Here is a 24913-nt window from a genome sequence, read left to right as displayed (position 1 = left end):
CACAGAGAAATTAGCTCTAGAATCCTGTGTTTTCCCGGCCCGACTCAACCCAAGCTCCGCCCACCTCAGTGGTCCAGCCTCCAGTAAAACCTTTACAATGTTTTACTGACTGCTTCCCTTTGGACCATTATCCAGGGGTTCAGCTGCTTTATCTATCAGGTCCTGCCCATCAATTCAAGCCCACAGCCTGAGTTTCCCAATTTTTGCAGTCCTGGATTAGGGATGTAGCTCAGGGGCAGGGTGCTTGCCTAACATGCAACAAGACCTGGGTTCAATCCGCAGTACTAGAAGGAAAAAAAGAAATCAATTTTTGTAGTCCTGGAATCGCCTCTAAACTAAACTCCCGCTAGATGAAGCTGGCCTCTTCTCTCCAGGTATGGCCACCTTCTGGGCCGCACCTTCTCTGGTGCCTAGTCCCCCTAGACCACGCCTCTATCTATGACCCCGCCCAATAATTTGAATAATTCTACACGGTTATTAGCTCCACCCCTTGCCTCGGAAGTTTCTGACTACTTTCTTCCCGCCCTCTTTCTCATTCCCTCTGCAAACCTAGGTTCGGATCCTACCTCAGAGCGCTAGATTCTTTAACCGTTCTTCAGTGCCGCCCCTAGATCTGCTCCAACTCTGGGATCCACGCCCCCATCCTCTCGGCCTAAGCATCCTGCCCTTCACCCTATCCCAGGCTCTGTTCCTCTTCTTCCAAAGGCTGAGCCCACTTCTTTATAGACCCCGCCCTTTAGGCGCGTCCTCTACCCTCATAGCCCCGCCCCTCTAGTAAAAAAGGCCACGCCCTCTCCCGTGTTCCTCGGTGTTTCCCCGCCCCCTCGCCCTCCCTCAGGTTCCGCCCCGCGGGTCCTCTGGCCCCGCCCCCGGTCCCGCGCTGCAGTGCCTTCCCCGACGCGGCTCCGCCCGCCCTCGCCCAGCAGAGCAGAGGGCGGCGGCGGCGGCGGCTGCTGGAGCAGCCCGGGAGGAGGAGGCGGCGAGGATGGCGGCGGTGGCGTGGGCGCGGCGGAGATGAGCGCCCGCGGCCCCGGGCCCAGGGCGGCGCGGCCGGAGTGGGCTGGGGTCCCGATGCAGGCCCGAGGGGGGCCATGGGGCAGGTCCTGCCGGTCTTCGCCCACTGCAGTGAGTAGGGAGGCTCTGGCCTGGCGTGGGTCTCAGCCCGAGTGGGGTCCTCCTGATATTCCCTCGGCGCTGGGCCGCAGGAGAGCCGGGTTGGAGGGAGGAGACGAAGGAGACAAAGGATGCTCTCCCCTCCCCCCGCGCTCTGGCAGCCGCGGGGGCAGCCTGACCCGGAGGACCCGGGTGAACCAGGGAGGAGGTGGGGACACTGAGATCGCTGGACCCCGGCGCGCAGGGAGCTAGGATGTGTCGCCCCGCCCAGCCCCGGAATAAGGAGGTGCGCGGGGAGCTGTCCCCTGGCTCTGGTGCTGGCCGCAGCTGGCGGGGAGAGGGTTGAATAGAGAGGGGCAGAGCCAGGATGGAGAAGAGAGGTATGACTTCCCATTACCCGCCTTCGTCTTCTACCCTAGAAGCAGCCCTAACCTAGCCAAATTGTCCAATCCCCTGTCCCCAGAAAAGTCATCCCTGGGTTGGTGCAAGGACTCCTGGGTCTTTAGCGGGCTTTTCCACTCATTAGCGGCAACCCTGGGGAAGACCCACTAAGCTCTAGGCCTCTGATTCTCCAGCCGAGGAAGCGAGGTGGGGGCAGGGGGCATATGGTTTCAATTACCAGACGATGTTGAGCATCTCCTGTGTGTGGAGGCCCAACCGAGCTCTTAGGGGTTAGATCCTCAGTTGAAAATGCTTGGTCTGATCCTCCTTATCTCTGAGTCCAGAGCTCTAGCAGTCCGTGTTTACCATCCTCTGGCCCACGCAGGGTGGTTCTGACAGCTGGGGATGGCAACATACTCAGGTCTAGCCACTAGCATGGCTGGAGGGTCCAGATGCCAAAATTCTAATAATTTCTTCTCATCCCAACATTCTAAGATCTTGTTCTTATCTGGGATTACAAAGTGACCCTGTTCATTGGTTTGCCCCCACCCCTGCAACACCCCCACTCGTCCCCCTGTCATATCCTGCCCTTTCTTCCCCTCACTTTGCTCCAGTCACACCGCTCTGTTCACTGCATATACTAAGCATAGTGCTTGCCTCAGGGACTTTGCACTGGCTTTCCCGTCTCCTGGAAAGCTCTTCCTAGAGGTCCTCATGGCTTCTTCACTTCCTTCAGGTCTTTGTTCAAATATCATCTGAACAGAGAAGGATTCTTGATCATCTTATCTGAAACAAGACCTCTTCTCCTCTCCTTTTACCCTGATTTATTTTTCTTCACATACTTATTAAGACTCTGTCATATATTTACTTATATGTCTGCCTCTCCCAGAGGATGTAGCCTCTAAGAGGGCATGGATTTTGTTGCTTTTGTTCATACCTGCATCCCTAGGGCCTAGAACAGTGCCTGGTACATAGGAAGCTCTCAGTAAATGATTGTTGAAAGAATAAATTGAAATCTCCCAAGATTCCTAATTTAAAGACTCTAAGATTAAGATTCCTGGATAGGAACTTGTACAACTCCGAGCTTCTGATAGCAGCGATGCTAAGATTTTGCAGTCTGTATGCAGAACATCCTAAGAATCCTGTGACTCAAATATTCTAAGATTCCTTAATTCAGACCATCCTAGATTCCAGGACAGGCACACTTCTGTGATTCAGAGTTTAAGCTTCTTAGAGTCTTGATTTCTTTCTCTCTCGCAGAAGAAGCTCCATCTACGGCCTCTTCTACCCCTGATTCCACAGAAGGTAAGTGGAGGGGGGACATGAGGGTGGGAACTGAAAGGGATTACGGCTGCATAGGTGAGGATTCTGCTCACAGACCCTCTTTACTCCCTGCAGGAGGAAACGACGACTCCGATTTTCGGGAGCTGCACACAGCCCGGGAATTCTCAGAAGACGATGAGGAAGAGACCACGTCGCAGGACTGGGGTACCCCCCGGGAGCTGACCTTCTCCTACATCGCCTTCGATGGTGTGGTGGGCTCCGGGGGCCGTAGAGATTCAGCTACCCGCCGCCCCCGGCCTCAGGGCCGTTCAATCTCAGAACCCCGAGACCTGCCCCCTCAGCCCGGCCTAGGAGACAGCTTGGAGAGCATCCCCAGCCTGAGCCAATCCCCAGAGCCTGGACGCCGGGGTGATCCTGACACCGCACCTCCTGCTGAACGCCCTCTGGAGGACCTAAGGCTGCGGCTGGACCAGCTGAGCTGGGCGGCCAGGGGAGTGGGATCTGGGGAGGACTCTGCCACCAGCAGCTCCACTCCTCTGGAAGATGAGGAACCCGATGGATTGGAGGAGGGAGAGGCTAAGGAAGGTGAGATGTCCGAGTTGGATCTAAACCAAGAGGGGTGGGTGGTCTCGCGGGGAGAACGCTCACGGCCTTCTCTCTCTACCGCGCCAGAATTGGACCTACAACGCGAATTTGCTCAGTCCTCGCCACCTGAGGTCTTGACTCCCCAGCCCAGCCCCGGCTGTAGGACACCCGAGGCCCGTCCCCCGTCCCCACCAGGATCCCCGGATTCGAACTCTGGGCCTGATGAGCCCTCGCTGGACGAGGAAGAGGAGCCATGGGGACCACTGGAGCGGGAGCCAATCACGGGACAGTGTCTCCATAGCAGGGACCAATCAGAATTCACACTACAGCCACACCTTCTAGGTAAGCGATGTGCGTGCAGATCCTCCATTGGACTACAGCAGGCAAAAGGTGGGAGGGCTGGAATTTAAAGGGACCAACCTAGCAAAGGAACACAGGGCAGTGAAGAAAGGTCTCTCCTTTGGCATAATTTCCCATTACCTGAGATTACCATTGGCTTCCTCTATGAAGTTACCCGCCCACTAGAGAAGTTAGCTTTCCTTCAAGCATTAGGACTGACTGATTGCTAAAAATGAATCCTCCCTTTTTTGGACTCCCTACATGCCCCCGCTACATGCCGATTGTGGACAGGCCAAATCTCTGAAACTATAGATTTTCTCCTGGATGTAGCTATAGGATTAATTAATTAATTTATTTATTTATGTATTTATTTTGTACCAGGGATTGAACTCAAGGGCGCGTAACCATTGAGCCACATCCCCAACCCGTTTTATTTATTTATTTATTTTTTATTTTAAGACAGGGTATCGCTAAGTTGCTCGGGGCTTTGCTAGATTTCTAAGATTGACTTTGAACTTGCCATCCTCCTGCCTCAGCCTCTCAAGCCGCTGGGATTACAGGCAGGCGCCACCATGCCCGGCTAGCTATGGTATTTTTATAAGTAAATTCTACACCTTTTAAAATTCTTTTCTTCCCTGACCACATCTATTTTGACCAATTGAAAATAGACCCAGTCTTACTTTAAAATGTACTCTGGCTCCAGAAACCGCCATAGGTTGGTTATAGACATCACGGTACTAGGCTGTTTACAAAGAGTTCCAATTTTGGGATTGGCCCCACCTCTATGGACAGCCATTGGCTGGGTACAAAGGGGCTCCGCCCCTCTACTCCCTCCCTCCGGGTTCCACAAGTGGGCAAAATTTCCGAGAAGCAGCGGTGTCTGCAGCCTCTCCCTTGGAGTCAAGATGGGGAGTAAAGGTGGGTTTACCCAGCAGCCTGGAACTGGGATTGGGGGAATAACAGAAAGGGTACAGATTTGCCCTGATCTGCCCCAATCTGGAGCATGCTTCCTATTGTTCCGGAATTCGCTGGCACTGCAAGCTGGGGCTGGGGGAAACAGGGGGAGTCTAGGGAGGGTTTAGAGGGGGTATGGGGTCCCCTCTGCTCCCAGCCAGGGCTTTGAGGCTCAGGAGCAGCAAGGTCCCCTCCCCCAGCCTCAGGCCCAGGCGGTGCTGTCACTCAGAGATTGGACGAGCCAGCACAGCTGCAGGCGCGAGGCCCCCTCCCCCCAGCGTGCCTAAACTTAGCCCCCGCCTCAGGCGACCCGGCCCTTCCCCCACCTACTGGCAAGGACTTTGGGGAACCTGCCTGGGAGGGCCTTTGCATTGGGGAGTTAGGGGTCCGTTCCTATTTAGAGGTAAACGCCAGGATGGATGTGGGGAGAATACAGAAGTGAGGGGGAGTGGGGCTGGCGTGGGTATGGGATGGGTCAGTTGGATTTGGAGTGACGGTGGGAGGATGGGGAGGTTCTGGGAGGAAATAGAAGGCCACTGAGCTCACAGTCTGGGGCCGAAGTGAGTCTGGGTTATTGGGAGGATGGTTGAAGTTTTAAAAGATGAACCCTTGGAGGCTGGAAGTCACTATCAGTGGTCAGGCGAGGCTTGGGAAGTGAGTTGAGGGTATCTGAAGTGGGTCAGAAATTTAAGTTAGGGCTTAGAAAGGAGCATGGAATTATGAATACATTTAGGACTTAGGAAAACATGTTGGTCAGACTCTCAAGGAGTTATCACCACGCTGTCAGCCTGGCAAAAATGAAAAAGAACAACCTCCATTGCAGGGCAGGATGTTGAGAAAAGATCACTCTTATGTTGCTCTTGGAAATAAGACTTGTGAGTCTTGCTGGTAAGCCACCTGATAAAATTCATGACATTAAAAAATACACAGCTGGTCCACACAGCAATTCCACCCCTGGGATTCTATCTCAGAAATAGAAGCTCCAGGAGGTAAGAGTATCTGTGGAAGGAGGGTGCTTGCCTCACCGTGGTGGGGAAGGGAAGGAGGGCTTAGGAAACAAAGTGAAAGCCCCGGGGATACTATGGGATTGAGGAGAGTGAGGGATGTGCCCATTGGGGTGGAGGTGCTTGCATATAAACCCAGCCACAGGGGAGGCTGGAGCAGAAGGAGAGCAAGTTCCAGGCCAATCTGAACAACTTAGCCAGACCCTGTCCCAAAATAAAAAACAGAAGGGGCTGGGGGTATAGCTCAATGATAGAACGCCCCTGGATTCAATCCCCAATACCTGGAAGGAAAGAAAAAGAAAGAGCAGCCACACTAGGGTAAGTCACTTAGTTCTTAAAACCAGTGAATTAAAGCCATTGGCAGATGCCTGGAACCCCGTGACTTCGGAGGCTGAGGCAGGAGGATTACAAGTTCAAGGCCAGCCTCAGCAATTTAGCCAGACTCTCAGTAACTTAGCAAGACCCAGTCTCAAAATAAAAAATTAATTAATTAAAAAGGGCTGGGGGTATAGCTCAGTGGTCAATTGCCCCTCGGTTAAATCCTCATTATCCCCCCACCCCCCAAAAAAAAATTGGAAGTCAGATGAGGGCTCAGGTGCACTGTTGAGAAAGCATGGTTCAGGTGTGGGACAGAAATGGGGATCAAGAGGTCAAACAGGCCAGATCCAAGCCCCAGCCTGATGCCTCCCCCTCCACAGTGGCGGACCTGCTGTACTGGAAGGACACGAGGACGTCAGGAGTGGTCTTCACTGGCCTCATGGTCTCCCTCCTCTGCCTCCTGCACTTTAGCATCGTGTCGGTGGCCGCCCATGTGGCTCTGTTGCTGCTCTGCGGCACCATCTCTCTCAGGGTTTACCGCAAAGTGCTGCAGGCTGTGCACCGGGGGGATGGAGCCAACCCCTTTCAGTGAGAACCCCTGACCCCGACCCTGTCAGACCCCAGCACTGGCCCTGAATCGTGACCCATGAGCTCAAGTCAGCCACCAACTGGCGCCCTGGCCCTGGCCCTGGCCCATCCTTCTTCATTCTGACTTTCTACTCTGCCCGACGTTAAAGCCAGTTCTGATTCATGACCCCCAACACTAATCTCTGATCTTAACCTGGATCCCTTAGTTCCTGATCCCATCCCTTCTCATGACCCTGACATTGATGTGGTCCCGTTATTTGTCCCTCAGTCCTAACTGGTTTTCTCCCCGACCCTCACTTATTGCCCTTGTTTGAGCTCCCCTCCTCCCATGTCCACCCACGGACTCACTCCACACTCCTTTGTCCCATCAGGGCCTACCTGGATGTGGATCTGACCTTGACTCGCGAGCAGACAGAACGCTTGTCCCAGCAGATCGCCTCCCACGTGATCTCTACAGCCACGCAGCTGCGGCACTTCTTCCTCGTAGAAGACCTGGTGGATTCCCTCAAGGTGTCCTGAAGCCCCGGCCCACAGCCCTCCTGGGTTCCCAACACTCACCTCTAGGCCCCCGGGAGGGGGATGGGAGGGCCATGGCTGGGTAGGTTCCCAGCCCGTAGACCCTGATGACCCTGACCCTCACCCCCAGCTGGCCCTACTCTTCTACATCTTGACCTTCGTGGGTGCCGTCTTCAATGGCTTGACTCTTCTCATTCTGGGTGAGCTGGGATGGCTGTGGAGGGCAAGGTGGGGAGGTGGGCTGCTGGGGTTTGGTGGGGAATGAAGCTCCAGCTGCAGCTGTTGTCCTCCCATGAGGACCCTGACCCCCGTCTCTGTACCTGCAGGAGTGATTGCTTTATTCACCGTTCCTCTGCTGTATCGGCAGCACCAGGTGCGTGTGGCAAGTGCCAGGGCCAAACACGGGTGGTCTGACTGTCTCCCTTCCAGAACCAGGGTCCCACTGACAGATGTCCCAGCCAGACCCAGATTTCTGGCTGCTGCCCTTCATCAGATTCAAGTCAAATATGTCTGATAACCAGACAGGCATTTTAATTACAGGATCAGGATATGGCTGACATGCCTCAATTCAGGGCAGATGAACTAACTCATCCTCTCATGGTAGATCCAAGGTCTGATGGTAGCTGATGGTAGATCCAAAGTCCAACTGGTATGTCCTAGCCAAAGAGGCCAAGTCTGGCTGCCTCCTCTTTCTGCCACCTGGGGCTGAACAGCGCTTATCCAGCCAGAGAAAGGCAGGTGCACACATGCCGCCTTTCCCCCATACCACTAGAAACTGAAACACACAGACACCAATGCATTGTACCCCTGCACAGAGCTGGGTCTGACATCCATCCCAGGCAAGGGTAGGCCCACCGACAAATGCCTTCACTGCCTGAAACAGTCAAGGATTGACCCTCATGTCATTCAAAATGGGGTGAGGTGATTGTTATCACCGAACAGTGGCTTGTCCAGGACCAACTGACATCTATCCTATCCAGAGATGGGCAGATTAAGTGACACTTCCTTCTCCACCCAGCTGAGAGCCAAATGATACATGTCCTGTCAGAAAGGTGGACCTAACTCCCCTCTTCACAGGTTGGAGTCACCGAGACACAGAGTCAGCTAACATTGTGGATTAAACTAATATTTAAGTCAGTTCACTCAGGGACTCATTACCCTCCAACCCTTCCCATACCCTACAACACACACACACACACACACACACACACACACTTACTCACTCAAGGATTAACCAGGGTACTTAGGGACAGAGGTTCACTTGGCAGAGAGATACTTGCCCGTCTGACATCTCTGCCCATGAGGAGCATCTCCCGGACTCTGACCTTACACTTGAACCTCTGACATCCAAGGGGATTTTGTTAGAGTTGAAGGTAGAGTGGTGGACCACTGCCCACAGCTTCTGATTTAGAGGTGGGTGAGAAAGTACCTCCTGCATGAATTGAAGAGAATTCCTTCCAATACTTTCTTTTCCTCCTTGGTTTCCCCAGGCCCAGATCGACCAGTATGTGGGGTTGGTGACCAGTCAGTTGAGCCACATCAAAGCTAAGTAAGGGCCTGAGGTGGAGTTGGACGGGAGGGGGAAATGGGGAGCCTGGGAACATTTTCCTTCTACCTTCCCAGACACTCGAGCCTTGCATGGGTCCCTAAATCTCTCAGAGCAGAATGAGAAATAATTCCAATGCAGACCATTAGGTGGAGGCAGGGGCTGGTTGGAGCACTCAGCTAGTTTCCCAGTTCAGTTTTCCCTAAGTCCCCGTGGCCTCTGGCATCTTAGACCACATCTGGTCACTCCAAGCGGTTCTCCCCCCAGGATCCGAGCTAAAATCCCAGGGACTGGAGCCCTTGCCTCAGCAGCAGCTGCAGCCTCCGGATCCAAAGCCAAAGCCGAATGAGAGGGGTGTCTCTGCCGAGGGACGCCTTCCCCCAACCCCAGCAGCCCTCTGTCCCCGTCCATCTCCTGGCTAACCCCACCCTCACTGCCCTTCGGCCTGAGCCATTTCCCGGTGGGTGTCCAGGATCACTCCCACCCGGTAAACAGCTCAGATTGAGCGGCCAGGACTACATTTCCCAAGAGGCTCTGCTCTAGGAGTTTCGGAAAGGCAAGGCACCTTGGCCGCGGGGCCTGCTGGGACTTGTAGTTGACTAGACAGGGCGCTGCCCTGCACTTCCGCGGTCAGGCCGCTGAAAGCGCTGTGAGGGGTTGGTGTCTGCAGGACACCGCTAGCCCCAAAGCAGGGGCTTTGCATGGGGCCCAAGGGAGGCCTGAGCTTGGATTTACACTGTAATAAAGACTCCTGTGGAAAACCCAAGGCCTCCTGTGCTTCAAGTCCCCTCCAGCTTTCACTTCGTGTACTGGAAAGCACTTAAGCGACACTCCGGGAGAACTTTACCCATCTTGTGGAAGAAGCCCCCTCCACCATCTATTTAGATTATTAATCAGGGAAGATGCTGAGAGACCACCCATTCCAGGGCTAACTGAGCCTTGGCAGCCACGTTCCAGGCCTGTGCTGCAGGCAGACATCACTAATAGAGCCCACACTGCCTACTGCACAGCCATCTCACCTGAGACCCAGACCCACTGTCCAGTGATCTTCTGGAAGACTCCCTTATCCCACAGACATACCCAGACTTCTTCCTCATGCCACCCGACTTCCAACTCAGGGATGTCCCGATTGCCCACATTGTCATCTTGCCAGAGACCCAGATTCCGGCCTCCTCCTTCCTCACCTCCCATACCTAATCAGTCAGGATGTCATATCTAGGCTACCTCCCAAATGTCTTTCATATCAACTGCTCTGTGTTCCCATTGCCTTGGAACTATGTCCCTCATGACCTCTGTGGGCTTTGAGTTCCAAAACTAACTTTGGGGGAAATGAGGAGATCTGAAAATCCACGGACCTGGGATTGAATACCAACTCTTACATTTTGACTGTGTGACCTTGAGGAAGTGACTTCACCCCTCAAAGTCTAGGTTTTCTCCAATTGAAGACTGTTGCCCTAACCATACCTACATGTAAAGCCCTTGGTTACATGCCCAGGCCTGGCATATAATAAATGCTCAGTAAACACAAACTGCTATTGTTAATCATAATATGGTTTCCCAAACCTGTCAACCCCTCATGTCCTTCACGTCCCTTAAACCAACTGTTCTGCAATTTACCTGATATCCTTCTTTAAATTGATTAAGAAATAAAGCTGGGGCTGGGGAAGGCGGGGCACATACCCATAATTCCACTGACATGGGAGACTGAGGCAGGAGGATCACGAGTTGGAGACCAGTCTCAGCAACTTAGACCCTTTCTCAAAAAATAAAAAGGCCTGGGGAAGTAGGTCAGTGGTTGAGAGTCCCTCTGTTCAATCCCCAATATCAAAAACTTAAAAATGAATAAAATTAAGCTGTGTCCGGATTTAACTCAATGATAGCACTTACCTAGCCTATGCATGGCCCTGGGCTCCATCCCCAGCACCACACAAAAATAAATAATAGAACCAAAGTATTTTATGAAGAAATGTTATGTCCCAATCAGCATACTACAGTGCCAGGGTCACATCAATGTTTATAGCAGCTCAATTCCCAATAGCCAAGCTACTAGGTGCCCTTCAACAGATGAATGGATAAAGAAAATGTGGTATATATATACACAATGGAATATTACTCAGCCTTAAAGAAGAACGAATTATGGCATTTGTCAGTAAATGGATTTAATTGGAGAATATGCTAAAGAAATAGGCTAATCCCCAAAAAACCAAAGACCGAATATTCTCTCTGATATGTGGATGCTAACATGTAATAAGGGAGGGGGAGGGCAGAATAAAAGTTCACTGCATTAGGCAAGGGGGAATGAGGGGAAGGGGGGGATGGGAATGAACCAGACATCACTTTCCTGTGTTCATATATGAATACAGGACCAGTGAAATCCACATCATGTACAACCAAAAGAATGGGATCTTAGTTAGAATTAGTTACACTCCATGTATGTATAATATGTCAAAATACACCCTACTGGGGGCTGGGGTTGTGGCTCAGTGGTAAAGCACTTGCCTACCACGTGTAAGGCACTGGGTTTGATCCTCAGCACCACGTAAAAATAAATAAATAAAAACAAAGGTATTGTGTCCATCTACAACTAAAAAATTTTTTTAAATACACTTTACTGTCATGTATATCTAAAAAGAACAAAAAATGTTATTTCCTCATCTTGAAAGAAAGCCAGTATTACTTGCCAGAAATAGAAGAGTAAAGATAAATACAAAAATATTAACATCTAAAATATCAGTTCATGCATCACGTAAAATCATCTCACTTGCCCCTAGCGGATGGACCATTTTAGGAGATAGATAATGATATTCTAAGTAGTAGTTACAGTCACTGAGTTTGTATACAGGAGCTGCCTAACTGTAGCTATCTAAAACAACAGGGGCTTAGGAGACTTATCTTGAATCTTTATTTTCCAAGCAAGCACAAGATTTTAAATTTCCAAGTTAAAAAGAACAGCAACATTTCCAAGATGCTTTCATTCTTAGTTTTCCTAAGCCAAAGTGTTCTTTCTTCAATCACATGGCAGGGGAAGGCACACTTGTAATCCTAGGGACTCTGGAGGCTGAAACTATAGGATCACAAGTTCAAGGCCAGCCTTAGCAATCTAAAGAGCCCCTCAACAACTTTGTGAGATCCTGTCTCAAATTAAAAACAAAAAGGACTGGAAATGTATCTCAGTAGGGAAGAACCCCTAGATTTAGTTCACAGTATTTAAAAAAATGTGGGGGGGAGAGAGGCTGGTTGAATTATGGGTCCAGGAATGGCTAAAGCCCCCAAGCCTCATCCTTGGCAGCCCCACGGTTTGAAGATGGAAGCAGACTTTATTGACAGCCTTCCAGCTGCCAGAAGTTTACACCCAGGGACTCCCCGTGGTTCCTCCCTGAGATCCGTTGATTCAGACCTGTTACACAGATGGGGAGCCAGAGGCTCAAAGAAAAACGGTGACCACGTTCTTTCATTCATCTTACAAATGTTTCCTGAACATCTCCTACGTGCCCACGCATCCTTAGGGACTAGGGTCACAGCAGTGGACAAAAACAAAGTCCATAGTTTCAAGGAGCTGATATTGTACTGAGGACAGACAACAGGCATGTAAGACACAGAGCCAGTGGTGAGGAGGGCGAAGGAGGAAAGCCCATCAGGGGAGGGGATAGTGTGCAGGGCTTGCTATTTTAAACTGGGCAGTCAGTGTTAATATTTGAGCAGAGGCCAGAGCGAAAGGAGGCCGCAAATACAGGGTGAAAAAGAAACCCAGGCTCGGGGACCAGCGAACAAATGCCCTGAGGAGGGAACACGACTGGTGTGAGCAGCGGGAGAACTGCATGCCTGCAGCCAGGTGCACAAGGGGAAAAGGGCAGAGCGGGTAGGAGGGCAGAAAGGGTTTAGAGCATAGGGATTTGTAAACCTGGGAGAGAACTGAGACTTGTACTCGGAGATGGAAGTCAAGGGAGAGTTTCATGCAGGAGAATCATATTGTTGTCAAGGAATCACTGATTTTTGGATTCTGAAAGAATCACCTTTTTTGGTAATCATAATTATAATGGCACAGGTTCGATTCTTCCAGGTGGATGGGTCGTATGAACTGGGATATGATCTTATTCGTTTCTGAGCCTCAGTTTCCCTAGCCATAACACGCAAGTGTGGAAACTGATGGTCTCTAGTGTCTAAATGCAGTGGGACAAGATGTCTGTCATTCCCTGAAGCTAGGACAGTGCCTGGGACTCAGGAGACGTTACCCGCAGTCACGCAAAGGAACAGCAGGCGGCGCACTAGCCCCATAGCTGCCTGCGCGGCGCCTATGGGACTGGGCTAAATCAGGCCCTACCAGGAACTCACTCACTTTTCCGCGGAAGAATTGGGATTCTTCCGGGAATAGGGCTTCTGGGTGCCGAATTTTGAGCCTGTTCTCTTAAAAAACGACTTTTCACTTTGGAAAAAGGAACTCCTGGCCCTTTAACAACTGGCCAGGTCCCCGGGCTCTGCTTCCCAGGATGCACGGCGCCATGTAAATTAGGTAGTTTCCACTATGAGGATTATTGATGTCATAACTGTAAAAAAAAATTTTTAAAGACATCCATTGTGATAAGTGGGTGCATGTAATTTAAATGTGTTGGAATTCGTTATCCCGTATATACCTAATTTGAGTGACCACAACTGTGAAAATATAGAAAATTTTGACCTTTATATAGCTCCGTGGGAAAATCATTACCTGCCCGGATGATCCTCAGTGGTCTGGGGTGCAGGCTTCAAACCTGTAGCTGTCTAGCGACAGAGTGGTTCAATTCCACCTTTCGGGCGGCTATTTTATAACTTTTTCATTTCCAGCGAGCGTGTTCTCTAAAGGATTCTTCTTCTGCCGGCACCTAGAGGTCGCTACAGTTTTCTACATCGCCATGTACTCTCTTGCCACACGCGTCTCTCTGTTTACTTTTCCCCGGGAACATAAAACATGATTCTAAAAGATGAACATTTCATCTACATAGTTCTAGAATGTTTACAATTTGGGGATTTGGATTTTTCTCCTTCATTGGCTCATTTGCTCACTTGTTTATCGAAACGTGCATGCACTGATTAGTCAAATATTCACTCGTTCGTTCGTTCATTCATTCATTCATTCATTCATTCATTCATTCATTCAGAAAGCGTTCCTTGAGTAGCTGTTTGGGGCCAGTCTTTTATCCGGGTGGTGCCGGGGACACGATGGAGATGACAGCCCTAGCCCTGACTTCATGGTGCAGCCCGTCCAGTGCGTCAGACAAACATGAAACAATCGTGTAATTGCACATTTAATGAACAACTGCAAAGGGGATAACTACCGGGAAAGGCAGAGAATGCGAGGGCCTCTAACAGGGAGCCCTCCCCTGGGGAGGCGGCAGGCACTTAGAACGAAGGATTAGATAACAAGGGGAAGTGGTCTAGGTCAGGGATCAGGGTGGCCCCAGTACCGGCTTAGGGGGATGGGAACAGCCATACCTTCACTGTGCACGTGGCATGCACAAGCTCCCTGACTGGCCAGGACAAGCCCATTCTGCAGATAAGAACATTAAGTCCCAGGCAATTGAAACCTCTTTTCCAAGATCAGTCACCACACCCACACCCAGCTTTGGTAGGCCCTGTGCTGTTTACTACTGCCCTGTATTGTACTTCCCAAGCTAGCTGCTGGACAAGTCCCATCCTTTCTGCCTCCTAAATGTCTCTTGAATCCTTCCTCTTCTCCATGTCCAACCCCCTGTCCTGTTCCAAGCTGGCCTTCTTGGTCTTCCTCCTCTCTCTTCCAGCCTCTCTTTTGTTTGGGGGAGCCGGGTACCAGGTATTGAATCCAGGGGAGCGCTTAATCACTGAACCCTGGGGTCTCACTGACTTGCTTAGGGACTTAGGGACTTGCTAAATTGCTGCTGTGGCTGGCTTTGAACTTTTGATCAGGCTCCTGAGCCACTAGAATTACAGACATGCACCACCCCAGCCCAGCTCCCCTCATATATACATATACATACATACATATATATATATATACATACCTATAATAAGTGTGTGTACATTTATATGAATATTTAATTTTTAGTTGTAATTTTTAGTTGTCAATGCACCTTTATTTTGTTTATTCTTTATTTTATTCATTTGTTTATATCAATATTTAATTCTTAGTTGTCAGTGGACCTTTATTTTATTTTTTAATTACCTTTATTTTATTCATTTGTTTATATGCAGTGCTGAGAATTGAACCCAGGGCCTCACACATGCTAGGCAAGCACTCTGCCACTAAGCCACAAGCCCAGGCCACCCCAGGTCACTCTTAATCTGGTGACTGGAGGAATCAACCTAAAACTCAAAACCTGCCACAGCTCCCTAAGGTCCTCAAGATCTAAACTCTGTAGCCTAGAAATTAAATTGCCTGAAGAGACTGGAACCTGCCGATCTCTCTCTCTCCACCTTTTGCTCCGGACACCCTGAATCCCCAGCTCCCTCAATATATGAAGCCCTCTCCCCACCAGCAGATCTTCCTGCCTGCTGTTGTTTGGCCTCAGTCTTCTTCCGTTCCCTTCTATACTTTCCCCTTATCCTCTAGGACTCAGCTCGGCTGCCGGCTCCTTTAGCCTCAAAGGCTCCCCAAGCCCTACTTACTTTGTGTTGTCCCTGATTGGGGACAGGTCTGTGTCCCCCACAGGACTATGAGTCTTAGGAGGCCAGCCTCAGTCTCTGCAGTATCCCTAGGGTAGATGCTTATCACATTTAAAAAAATATTTTTTAAATTAATTAAGATTAATTCCAGCCTGGTCCAGGGGTGCACACCCATAATCCCAGCGACTTAAGGGGCTGAGGCAGGAGGACTGAAAGTTGCAGGTCAACCAGGGCAATTTAGCACAACTGTATCTCAAAATAAAAAATAGGGCTGGGGCTGTAGTTCAGTGGTAGAGCGCTTGCCTAGCATGTGTGAGGCACTGAGTTTGATCCTTAGCACCACATAAAAATAAGCAAAATGAAGGCATCCTGTCCATCTATAAATACAAAAGAATTTTATTTTAAAAAATAAATAAAATGTAAAAAGGACTGGGATGTGGGGATAACCCCTGGGTTCACGCCTCATTAGTTATACAAAAAAAAATTCTCCTGTTTATTCATTTACTAAGAAATTTCAGCCTGACTCGGTGGTGTGGGAGGATTGCAAGTTCAAAGCCAGCCTCAGCAACTTAGGGAGGCCCTCTATAACTTAGTGAGATCCTGTCTCAAAATAAAAACCAAAAAGATCTGGAGATGTGGCTGACTTAAGTGCCTGGGTTCAATCCCTGGTACCAAAAATAAACAAAGAAACAACAAAAAAAATTCAAATGACCCCACCAATCACTCCATCCCTAGATTACTTGTTGCCATGCGATAAGAGAGGCCTAGGAATCTGCAGTGGGGATGGCTCCGCTGTATCTTTGAAAAGACAGTGACTTTTTTTTTTTAGTTAGTTCTGGGTCCAGCTCAATATGTTCATAACACAAAAGAATTGGTCACACAAACAAAGGACACTCTTCTTGAATGCAAGACATTCAAGATTTTGTAGTTTATATAATTCTGTGGTCTCTGTTCACAGCCTGAATGGTCTTCATTTGTTGGAAGTTCAGATTTCTAAAACCTCTCCTATGGAAGGTTTTACCCCCTTAACTTTTGCTTAAGCCATTGGACATCCAAGTTTCAGTGTAAATTCCTCCCTCACTGGGACACCTCTGAAACTCATCAGCACCCCACAGCCAATATTCTGCCTCCTTACTAGGAGGCACAGTCTGTGTGCATGGGAAGGCCTCCTGACTGTCTAGCCTCCTTCTATCCTGCTGCAGAGTTCCTGTGTGTGTTTGTGGGTGTGCACAGTCTTCCTAGCAATCTTACCTTACTTTCTCCTGCTGAAAGGAAGCCAGATAATGAATGCCAAGAGAAAATAGATACAGAGGCCTGGTGCGTGCATTTTTAAGAGCTTTTTATTGGCGACAGTGCAGAACCAAGGGGGGAGGGGAGCAGTCCAATGCCAGCCTGCCCCAGCCCCCCGGGTCAGGTGCAAAATACAAAAGAATCACAAATACAGCATGGAGTAGGGGTTGGGGAGTCAATAAATTGTGATTGGCAGGGGCAGGCCCCGCACAAAGTCTCACACTCGCACCCAGAATTCTCAACGATACGGATCTAGAGCTCGTACAAATCTACCATCCTTCAACTTACTCACAAATATAAAATCTCATGTCCCCAACAAACCCAGAGTCAGCAGACAGCTGGAGGATCAGGGACAGTCAGAAAGAAGACAGGTGGACATGGCCAGAGAAAAAACAGGCAAAGAAGAGACACTCTGGAAGACAGTCAGGGACTGTCAGAACAGCCAGAGGGGCCTAGACAATGAGAAGAGAGACAGTCTGATAGAGACAGCCAGAGACGGACTGATTCGAAGTTTCCAGAAGCAGTTTCCAACTCCACTGCACGCTTTTAAATGCAGAAGCGCTCACACACTCACACACGCACGCACACACACCCATATATAATATATTTATTTATACATAATAGATATAAGTGCCTTTCGGAAACCAGGAAAGGGATAAATAGCTCGGGAGGGTCTGGGCCGGGCGTGGAATGTGTGGTCCATGCAGCACGGAGGGGGCGGGACCCACCCCCCATATTAAAAAATAGAAATCTGCCTCCGGGTGAAATTCCCGGGAGGTGAAGCACAAGGACAGGCGGGGTGGGACAGCCAGACCCAGATTCGGGCTGGAGGGGCGGGGGCGGGATGGTGGGAGCCCAGCCCCTCCGAGTTCGCTAGTCCCAAAATATTGGGGGTCGGGGGCCAAAGCCTCAGCCCTTAAAACTTCTCCGGAGACTGCCGAGCCCCTCGCTCCCTCTCTGGAGAGGACGGGGCGCCGAGGGCAGGGAGAAGTTGGCGTCCTAGGCGGGGAAGGAGGCAGGGCCTTAAAGAAAAAGGCCAGGGCTCGGCCCAGGGTCCTGAGGGGAGAGAGGCCGGGGGCACGGATCACTGTCCCGCCAAAGGAGTCTGTCGCCCCTTTGGATCTAACTCATTGTCCGGGGGCAGGAGACGGTGGGGAAGGGGAGACCGAAGGAAGGCTTTGGGGAGCGGGGTCGCCCACCCGGCCCACCCGCCATCGGCGGCTCATTCACAGTATAAAGCACTCCAGCAGGACGGCGGCGCAGCGCCCCCTGCTGCCTGAACCCAGAGAGGCCCAACGAGGACGGCAGGGCGGCGGAGGGGCCGGCATAATACTGCAGTCGGAAAGGAGGGCGGGCGGCGGTGAGGTGGGGGCCGAGGAAGCGGAAGGGGCCCATCCCGGCCGGTTCTGCCCGGGGGGAGCGGCTGATGGCGGGGAGAAGTTCACATTTCAGAACAAGTCTGCAGGGGAAGCAGGTCTCAGAGGGGCCATCGGCTGCCCTCTGGGGGGCTCAAATCTGCCCAGAGGAGGCTCTAACCTCATGGAAACGTGGGATAGATAAGCCAAGGTCGGGTGCCGGGGGAGCCGGTCCGGTCAGCCCGCGAGGGTGGGCGTGGGAGGGTGGCCTGTCCTCGTTGGGCCTCTCTGCGCGCCCCGCCCCGCCTCCAGCCCCGCCCTCCCCGCACGCACCCTTTCCCGCGCCCCATGCCCACCCATCCCCAGAGGTTGGATTGAAGTGAGAGGACCAACAGGTATCTGGGGTATCCATTCCCTTCCCACCCCCTGTCCCCAAAGTCACCAGCTCTCCAGCCTCGCCGGGGCACAGAAACAAGAGGCCCGCACAAAACACAAGGAGGTCCTCCTGTCCGACGGCAGTGGCGGCAGAGGGTCAGACAGAAGAGTCAGGGAGGTCACACACCCTCTGTCTCTTCCCCTCTCTCCTCCTCGTCCAAATCTCTCTCCCTTTGTGATTGTTTGTTTTGTGTGTCTAAAGAGTTCACAGAGCAAGAAGGGAGGGCGAGTTCAGGGGGTCGGAAGGCTGGTCACTGCCGCTGGTGCGTTGGGCGCCGGCGAACGCGGAGACTTCCGGGCAGGTGAGGACAAACGAGGAAGTGTACGAAGGGTTAACAACGGGGAAAGGGTCGCCGAGGACTTGAACTTCACTGTGTGTAAAGAGAGAAGCCGTCAGGTTGGGGGGTGCGTCTTGGCTGGTCTGGAAGGGCAGGGGCGGTGGTGGCGGGGGCGGCAGCAGCCAGCTGTAACCATCTTCCTTAGCGGATGCTGACCCCGGCAAATCTCTCACCTCCGCCAGGGGGCCGGGCCCGGGCCCCTCTTCGTAGGGGATCTTGCAACCCGGTTTGTGGGCCACCAGCACAAACTCCAGACGTTCCTTCTCCTTTTGGAGCTCGGCGATCTCCGACTCCAGTTCTGCCTTTTCTTCCTCCAGCTGATCTGTCTCCTGAGGCCCCGAGGCCAGGTCAGAGGAGAGAAGGAGAAATGAGCAAAGGTCCATCAGTGACTAGCGAAGGTGGCTCCTGGCTCCCACTAGACTTGCTGCTGAGCTGGAAGCTGCAGCTCCGAACCCAAAGGAAACGCCCCTGAGATTGGAGTCCTAGTATGCTGAAGGACTTGCCTCCTGCAAATCTCAATTTCCCCATCTGTCCAGTGGATGGCTGGGAAGGAGACCAGGTACACATGGAAGTCTCTGGTGTGCAGGAAGCACTCAGAGGTTTGTTGAGTGAATAAACAATTGTCATGGGTTTTCAATGTCATCCCTGCTGTTTTCCCTCCAGCTCCCAGGGAAGAGTTCCAGTAGGGAAGTAGAGAATTTCCCTGGCTTTCTCAAGGTGTGGCAGACCACCCAGTAGGCATAAAGTAGGGAACTCTTAGGCTGAGATAGGGCATAGAGAGGAGGGGGTTTGGGTGAATGCCACCAGCCCAAGTTCTGGAGAACTGTGGGTAGCTGGGGCAGAAGATGGGGATTTGACATATGGTAAGATAATTAATTTCACAGACTCTCCCAGAATGTTCAAAGTAAAAGGGGCCTGGAAGATCTGTTGAGGGGTTGAAGAGAAAGGAGAAACTGAGGCAAAAATATTTTGCATGCCCATGACCAAATGCAGAAATGACTGAAGCTCCCCTCTAGGTGGGAAGGCCAGGAGAGTGGTGCACGAGGAGTGGCCAGGAGTGGACACAAGTATGCAGGGAACTGTGTGTGCCAGGGCCACCCCACCTGGTCCCACTGTCCCTAGACCCATGTTTTCATCCCAGGATGAGGCACTGCTGGAGGTAGGGGACAGAGAACCGGGAGAGAGCCCCTCAGCACACCCTCACCCTGCCCAGGTACCATCCTTACCGCCTGCAGCCGGTCAGTCAGCTCCCTCCTTCGGTTCCTACATTTAGCTGCTGCCAACTTATTCCGTTCCCGGCGAACCCTTCGCTTCTCCTCTTCCTCTGGGGTAAGCTAAGTAGGGGAGATACAGGCCATGAGGTTTGGGGACACAGCGCACTTTCTCCATCCATGCCAAACCTCCTCTTCTTCCAGAACCCCCAAGAGCCAAAACAGGACCCTCTACTACAGCAGGAATGACAGGGTTTCTGCAGCCTTAAGGCCTTAGCAGACCCCTACCCGACAGTGCCAAAGTTCCTGCATCTCTCACTTTCTCCCCCAGCAGGCCAACTTCTGATGCCCCATGCTCACCGTCTCCTCTCGGGGTCTCCTAGGCCGGGCTCGGGCTGGGCGGACAGGCCCAGGTCCGCTTGTAGTTCCGCTGGTTGAAGGCCCGCCACTGCCACTAGCTCCGCCACTGCTGTAGCCACTCATGCCTGGTGTGGAGTAGCTGGTTCCTGGCATGTCGTAGGGGTCTACTGCCGGGGGCTGGGAGGTCAGTGGCTGCCCCTGGGACTGGGCCATGGAAGAGATGAGGGTGGGTTGCACGAGCCACTGGAGGTCCTGGCTGGTTGTGATCGCGGTGACCGTGGGCACGAAGGAACCGGGCATTTCCCCGAGACCGGCGCACTCCTACGGGGTGACACATACACACACAGGCGTAGACACACAAACAAAGACACCGACACACACACACCCAACACACATAACACACACCGACCCCGTGAGTGAGCACAGGGTGAGCGGGTGTGGATGTGTGTGTCACAGGCAAAAAGCCACAACACCCACCCTTCCACTACACCGTGACGCAGTGGTTAATGAGAGGATTTCTGCTCAACTGGCTTCTACCTCCTCCTTCTTCCTCGGGGAAAGGTTGCACAGTTCCAGCGGGTGGTGAATCACACCCCGGGTTGGTGACTCTTAGGTGTGGGGGGTGGGGAGGAGGCTGGACACAGCCGGGTGACAGAACCACCGGGACGGAGCCACAGCCACACACACAGCCACAACACCCCACCCCCACCCCAGAGGCAAGGGGAGGGAGAGGGAGAGGCCTTAGACCAAGCCTTCCTCTACACACACACATACACACACCCTTCTGTGTGAGGTCTCGGGCAGGGGCGTGGATCCCAGTTAAAAGGGTGTTGGGGGATAGGCCTAGGAGTTGAGAGCATCGTTTCAAGTAACTGCCTCTCCCCAGTGAGACCGTGACAAGTGACAGGTTAAGGTAGACGGACAGGTAAAGAAAAGTGACAATCGGGCTCCTTCGGATTGTCGCGGAGTGGGGACGGTGTAGGACCCGCGCCCCCAAGCCCAAGAAGCACTCATCGCCCCCCCACCCGCAAGTGGAATCCTGGAATTGCTCTTTAGGCTGAACTACTCTCCCGGGGGGCGTGGTGAGGGACGGGCTGGCTCGCCGGCCAATCAGCGCCCTGGGAACTCAGAGGGGGAGGAGCTCCTGGAGACCACCTGGCTGGTTTCCCTCTCGCTAGCGGTTCTAGTCCTGTCTTCAGACACACCAGATGAACCGGGCGTCCGGAGCAGAAGGAATAAAAGGGTTTCTCTGTGCCTGGAGAAGCTGTCGGCCACTAGATATCCCGAAAAAACGCCGGCACACAAACAGACATCTCCTGCTCCTGAGAGCCGAGGGGCCAGGCCCCCGGAAGGTCCTCTGAGACCCATAGGATCGCAAAGAAGTCGCTCTCGTCGCGACAGGAGTCCCCTCGCTTTCTTCCTAGAGTTCCATAAGAGACCCAAGCGCCGAGGAACCACGGGTTCCGGGGACAGAGAGGGGGAAGGGAACTGAGCCCTACAAATAAGAAGGGAAAGTTGATTGGCCAAAGCCGGCGCAGCGGCGACCAATCGGAACGCCAGGCTGCCCCCTCCCTTAGCAACGTGGCCTCGGCGTTCCAAAATAGAACGCTCCCGGGACGTCAGGGGCGGGGCGGACGAAGGGGGCGCCGCGCGCCGTGCGTGCCCCGCGTCAGACGGAGGATTCCAGCGCGTCAGCCGTTACGCACGGGTCCCCCGTTACGTATCAGCGCAGGAGGCGGAGGCAGCGCGGCTGAGGGTTCGAGGCCCGCTTTCCCGCTGGGTGGAGGGCGACCCGGTACTAGAATCGCCACTCGGAAGGAGAAAGAGAGAGGAAGAAGCTACTAGTAGCTTCCCGAGATTTCCCCCATCTGCCTAACTCGGCTAGCTTCAGGTTGGGGATCTAAGCCGCGGACTGTCCGGAGCCGGCTAAAAGTTCTGCGCTCTGCTGCGGCATACACGTTGCACTGAGCGGAGCGTTCCCCCCTCCCAACACACACATACACACACAGAGCTTGCCCAGCTGCAGTCCCTCTCCGCGCTCCGCGCATAGGACCGGTTGCAAACATCTCCCGATTCTTTGCAGTTTGCAAAGTGCGCCTTGAGCCTACTCTCTTCCACATCCTGGGTTTTAGCGCGGCTTTGATGGGTGGCGGGTGTTCTCATCACCCTAAACTTAAAATATGAGACCTACAAAACAGTACCTCTATCGTCTAGAACTTACCTGGGAGGCGGCGGCGGCGGGTGGACTGCCGAAGGAGTCCACCGAAGACAGATACTGAGACTCGGCGGAGGGTGAAGAGCTGCACCGGGAGCCGGAGTCGTAGTCTCCGGGAAAAGCCTGAAACATTTCCCTGGGCACAGGGGGGGCCCTGTGACCACGCTGAGGTCGCCGGGAAGCCAAGGCTATGGCCGGGTGGGTAAGTAAGGTGCGAGTCCTGGGTGAGCCGAGGGCGTCCCCAAAGTACGCTGTTCGGTGAAGCTCCGGGAGGGCCTTCGTCCTGCTCCAACAGTGACAAACTTTCTCTGCAGTCTTTCTGAAGTGTCCAGACCCCTACGGATGCCGCTGGACCTCCCGAAAGTTCAGGTTCCGTAGGACCCAGAAGCAAGCGGGGATCGCTCCCCCAGAGGCCGAAAGCGCTGTCCGCTGTTACAGAATTCGCTTCGGGTGCGGTCTCTTCCACGCGTCCGGCGGGTCTCACGGGGGGGAGGGGAGTAATAAGAGGAAAAAAGTCGCTCCTCCAAAATACACGAAGAAATATCTAGAAGAATTCTTCCAAAACTTTCTTTCCGGAAAAAATAATAAATTTCACGATCCTCAAGAAGAAGAACCACAATAATCAACTCCCCAAGTCCCGGCTCCGCGTGTCCCTGCCGTGGCGGTAGCTCTCAGTCTTATGAATGAAACCCAGAACCGCCAGCCTGTATTTATATGCCCGGGACCCGCCCCCTTGCTTACGTCACCCACCCCGCGCTCCGCAAACTTCCCAAAATCTCAGTCCGGGTTAAACGGAGCCTTCCGCTGTTCATCAAGGGGTCTTCCTTAGGTTCGATTTGGTCACCTGTATGACCCTTGCAACCTCTGGGGTCTCGGGGGCTACGTTCCGGCCCACTCGGCAGGAGGGGATCCCGGCCCCGCCTCCCCGGAGTTCCTGTGACGCAATTAGCCATATAAGGAGCTCGGCCGGCGCGGCCGAGTGTTTGTTTGGTATCCTAGCAATGACGTCAGAGGGAATCCCTCGCTCGTTCTCGGCGCGCACCCCGTGTGCCTGCGGAACCCGCCCGCGCCTGCGCAGTGCTAAGCCGCCCCGGGGGCTGGTATTAATAGGCGCTTAAATTGTCCGGGGAAGGGCCCTGCTGACCCTGGTGTGGGAGGCCCCCAACTTGAGGGTCTTCTTTAACTTCTGGCGCCCCCAGCCGCCCTTCTGCCGCTGGTGCAGCGCCCCCAGTCGAGAGGAAGAGCAGATCTCCAAAAGGAGACCCTAATTAGTGTGGTGCAGCCACGTAGGCGGGGAAACTGAGTCCCGAGCGGGATTGCAAGGGCTGTGATGCTCCAGGTGAAAGTGGAGGTGGGGTTCGAGTCCGCAGGCTAGTCTGAGCTTCTGCCTTGGCTCGCTGAGCTTGGAAAATGTTTCCCCTCTCTTGACCTTCAGCTTCACTTTTCCCAGCAGAGCGAAGGATGTGTATTTTGGACCCGGCTGGCCTCGCGGTCCCGCTCTTGGGAGGCATGCAGGTTTGGAGGAGATAAGAACGATAGCCTGACTGATGGTGTTGGTGGCCTCTCCTGCCTGCTTTATAGACTTATTAAGAGACAGTAAAAATGAGTGGGCGTGAAAATAATAATAATAATGATAATGATAATAATAATAGACATATTTAGCGCTTAGCAAGAACCAGACCCTAGACTAAATCTTCCAATACTGGATGTATAATCCTTAAAACAACTTTGGGAGTTAAGGGAGAAAAAAAAAGCTTCATTCATTTTATAAAAACAGGAAAATGATACTTGCAGACATTAAGTGATTTGCCTAAGATCCCATTGCAAGAAATTTATTTATGTAGGTACCAGGGGTGAATCCAGGGGTGCTTAATCACTGAGCCACATCCTCCGCCTTTTTTTGGAGGGGGAGGTTCCCGGGAATTGAACTCAGCTGCACTCAACCACTGAGCCACACACATCCCCAGCCCTTTTTGTATTTTATTTAGCCACAGGGTCTCACTGAGTTGCCTAGCACCTCACTTTTGCTGAGGCTGGCTTTGAACTCATGTCCTCCTGCCTCAGCCTCCCAAGCTGCTGGAATTACAGGTGTAGACTACCGCCCCCAGCTCCTCTGACTTTTTTATTTTTTATTTTGAGACAGTCTGGCTAAATTTTGCTTAGGGCCTCCATAAGTTGCTGAGGCTGGCTTTGATCTTGTGATCCTCCTGTCTCAGCCTCCTGAGTCACAAGATTACAGGCCTGAGTCACTGCACCTGACTGCATTGCAAGAAATTCAAACCTAGAATTGTCAAATTCTGGAGTGCCTACCCTTGTTTTTGAGACAGGGTCTCCACTATGTTGCCCAGACTGGCCTTGAACTCCTATACTCAACAGATCTTCCTGCCCTACTCTCCCCAATAGCTGGGATTATAGGTGTAAACCACAGCCCAGGGGGGACCTACTGAGAACTACAACTCTTTCAAT

The 24913-nt window shown here is 52.4% G+C and overlaps 2 protein-coding genes across 6 annotated transcripts; one reads left to right on the top strand and one right to left on the bottom strand.

The window, feature by feature from the left end:
• The first annotated feature begins 893 nt into the window (after positions 1 to 893).
• RTN2 (reticulon 2) lies at positions 894 to 9389 on the top strand. 4 transcript variants are annotated; one of them, XM_079118959.1, is made up of 10 exons: positions 899 to 1125; positions 2755 to 2799; positions 2893 to 3363; positions 3451 to 3705; positions 6359 to 6566; positions 6938 to 7076; positions 7213 to 7282; positions 7409 to 7455; positions 8573 to 8631; positions 8896 to 9389. In XM_079118959.1, the coding sequence occupies exons 1-10, from the start codon at positions 1092 to 1094 to the stop codon at positions 8975 to 8977; spliced, it is 1410 nt and encodes a 469-aa protein (XP_078975085.1). In that variant the 5' UTR covers positions 899 to 1091; the 3' UTR covers positions 8978 to 9389. The 4 variants fall into 4 exon arrangements, with proteins under 4 accessions (XP_078975086.1, XP_078975085.1, XP_078975087.1 ...); XM_079118960.1 differs by lacking the exon at positions 7409 to 7455 and having other exon boundaries at positions 894 to 1125; XM_079118961.1 differs by lacking the exons at positions 899 to 1125; positions 2755 to 2799; positions 2893 to 3363; positions 3451 to 3705 and adding an exon at positions 4374 to 4620.
• A 7176-nt stretch (positions 9390 to 16565) lies between these two features.
• Positions 16566 to 23140, bottom strand: FOSB (FosB proto-oncogene, AP-1 transcription factor subunit). Of its 2 annotated transcripts, XM_079118999.1 has the most exons (5): positions 22454 to 23140; positions 20233 to 20553; positions 19888 to 19995; positions 18835 to 18990; positions 18555 to 18694 (listed from the first exon to the last, which is right to left on the bottom strand). In XM_079118999.1, exons 1-5 carry the CDS (start codon positions 22577 to 22579, stop codon positions 18692 to 18694), a joined length of 714 nt encoding a protein of 237 aa, XP_078975125.1. In that variant the 5' UTR covers positions 22580 to 23140; the 3' UTR covers positions 18555 to 18691. The 2 variants fall into 2 exon arrangements, with proteins under 2 accessions (XP_078975124.1, XP_078975125.1); XM_079118998.1 differs by having other exon boundaries at positions 16566 to 18990.
• Between the last annotated feature and the right edge of the window lie 1773 nt (positions 23141 to 24913).

This window comes from Sciurus vulgaris, assembly GCF_902686455.1.
Source record: "Sciurus vulgaris genome assembly, chromosome: 17".
NCBI lineage: Eukaryota > Metazoa > Chordata > Mammalia > Rodentia > Sciuridae > Sciurus > Sciurus vulgaris.
This window is presented reverse-complemented; position numbering and strand designations above follow the sequence as displayed.

Bases quoted from the DNA above. Each gene is read 5' to 3' on its own strand.
- RTN2 (XM_079118959.1), top strand. From the start codon at position 1,092: ATGGGGCAGGTCCTGCCGGTCTTCGCCCACTGCA. The intron at 1,126-2,754 runs GTGAGTAGGGAG...TCTCTCTCGCAG, and splicing joins GCCGGTCTTCGCCCACTGCA to AAGAAGCTCCATCTACGGCC. The intron at 7,077-7,212 runs GTGTCCTGAAGC...CCTCACCCCCAG, and splicing joins ACCTGGTGGATTCCCTCAAG to CTGGCCCTACTCTTCTACAT.
- FOSB (XM_079118998.1), bottom strand. From the start codon at position 22,579: ATGTTTCAGGCTTTTCCCGGAGACTACGACTCCGGCTCCCGGTGCAGC. The intron at 20,554-22,453 runs GTAAGTTCTAGA...GTCACCCCGTAG, and splicing joins CCGCCGCCGCCGCCTCCCAG to GAGTGCGCCGGTCTCGGGGA. The intron at 18,991-19,887 runs GTAAGGATGGTA...TCGGGGCCTCAG, and splicing joins TGACTGACCGGCTGCAGGCG to GAGACAGATCAGCTGGAGGA.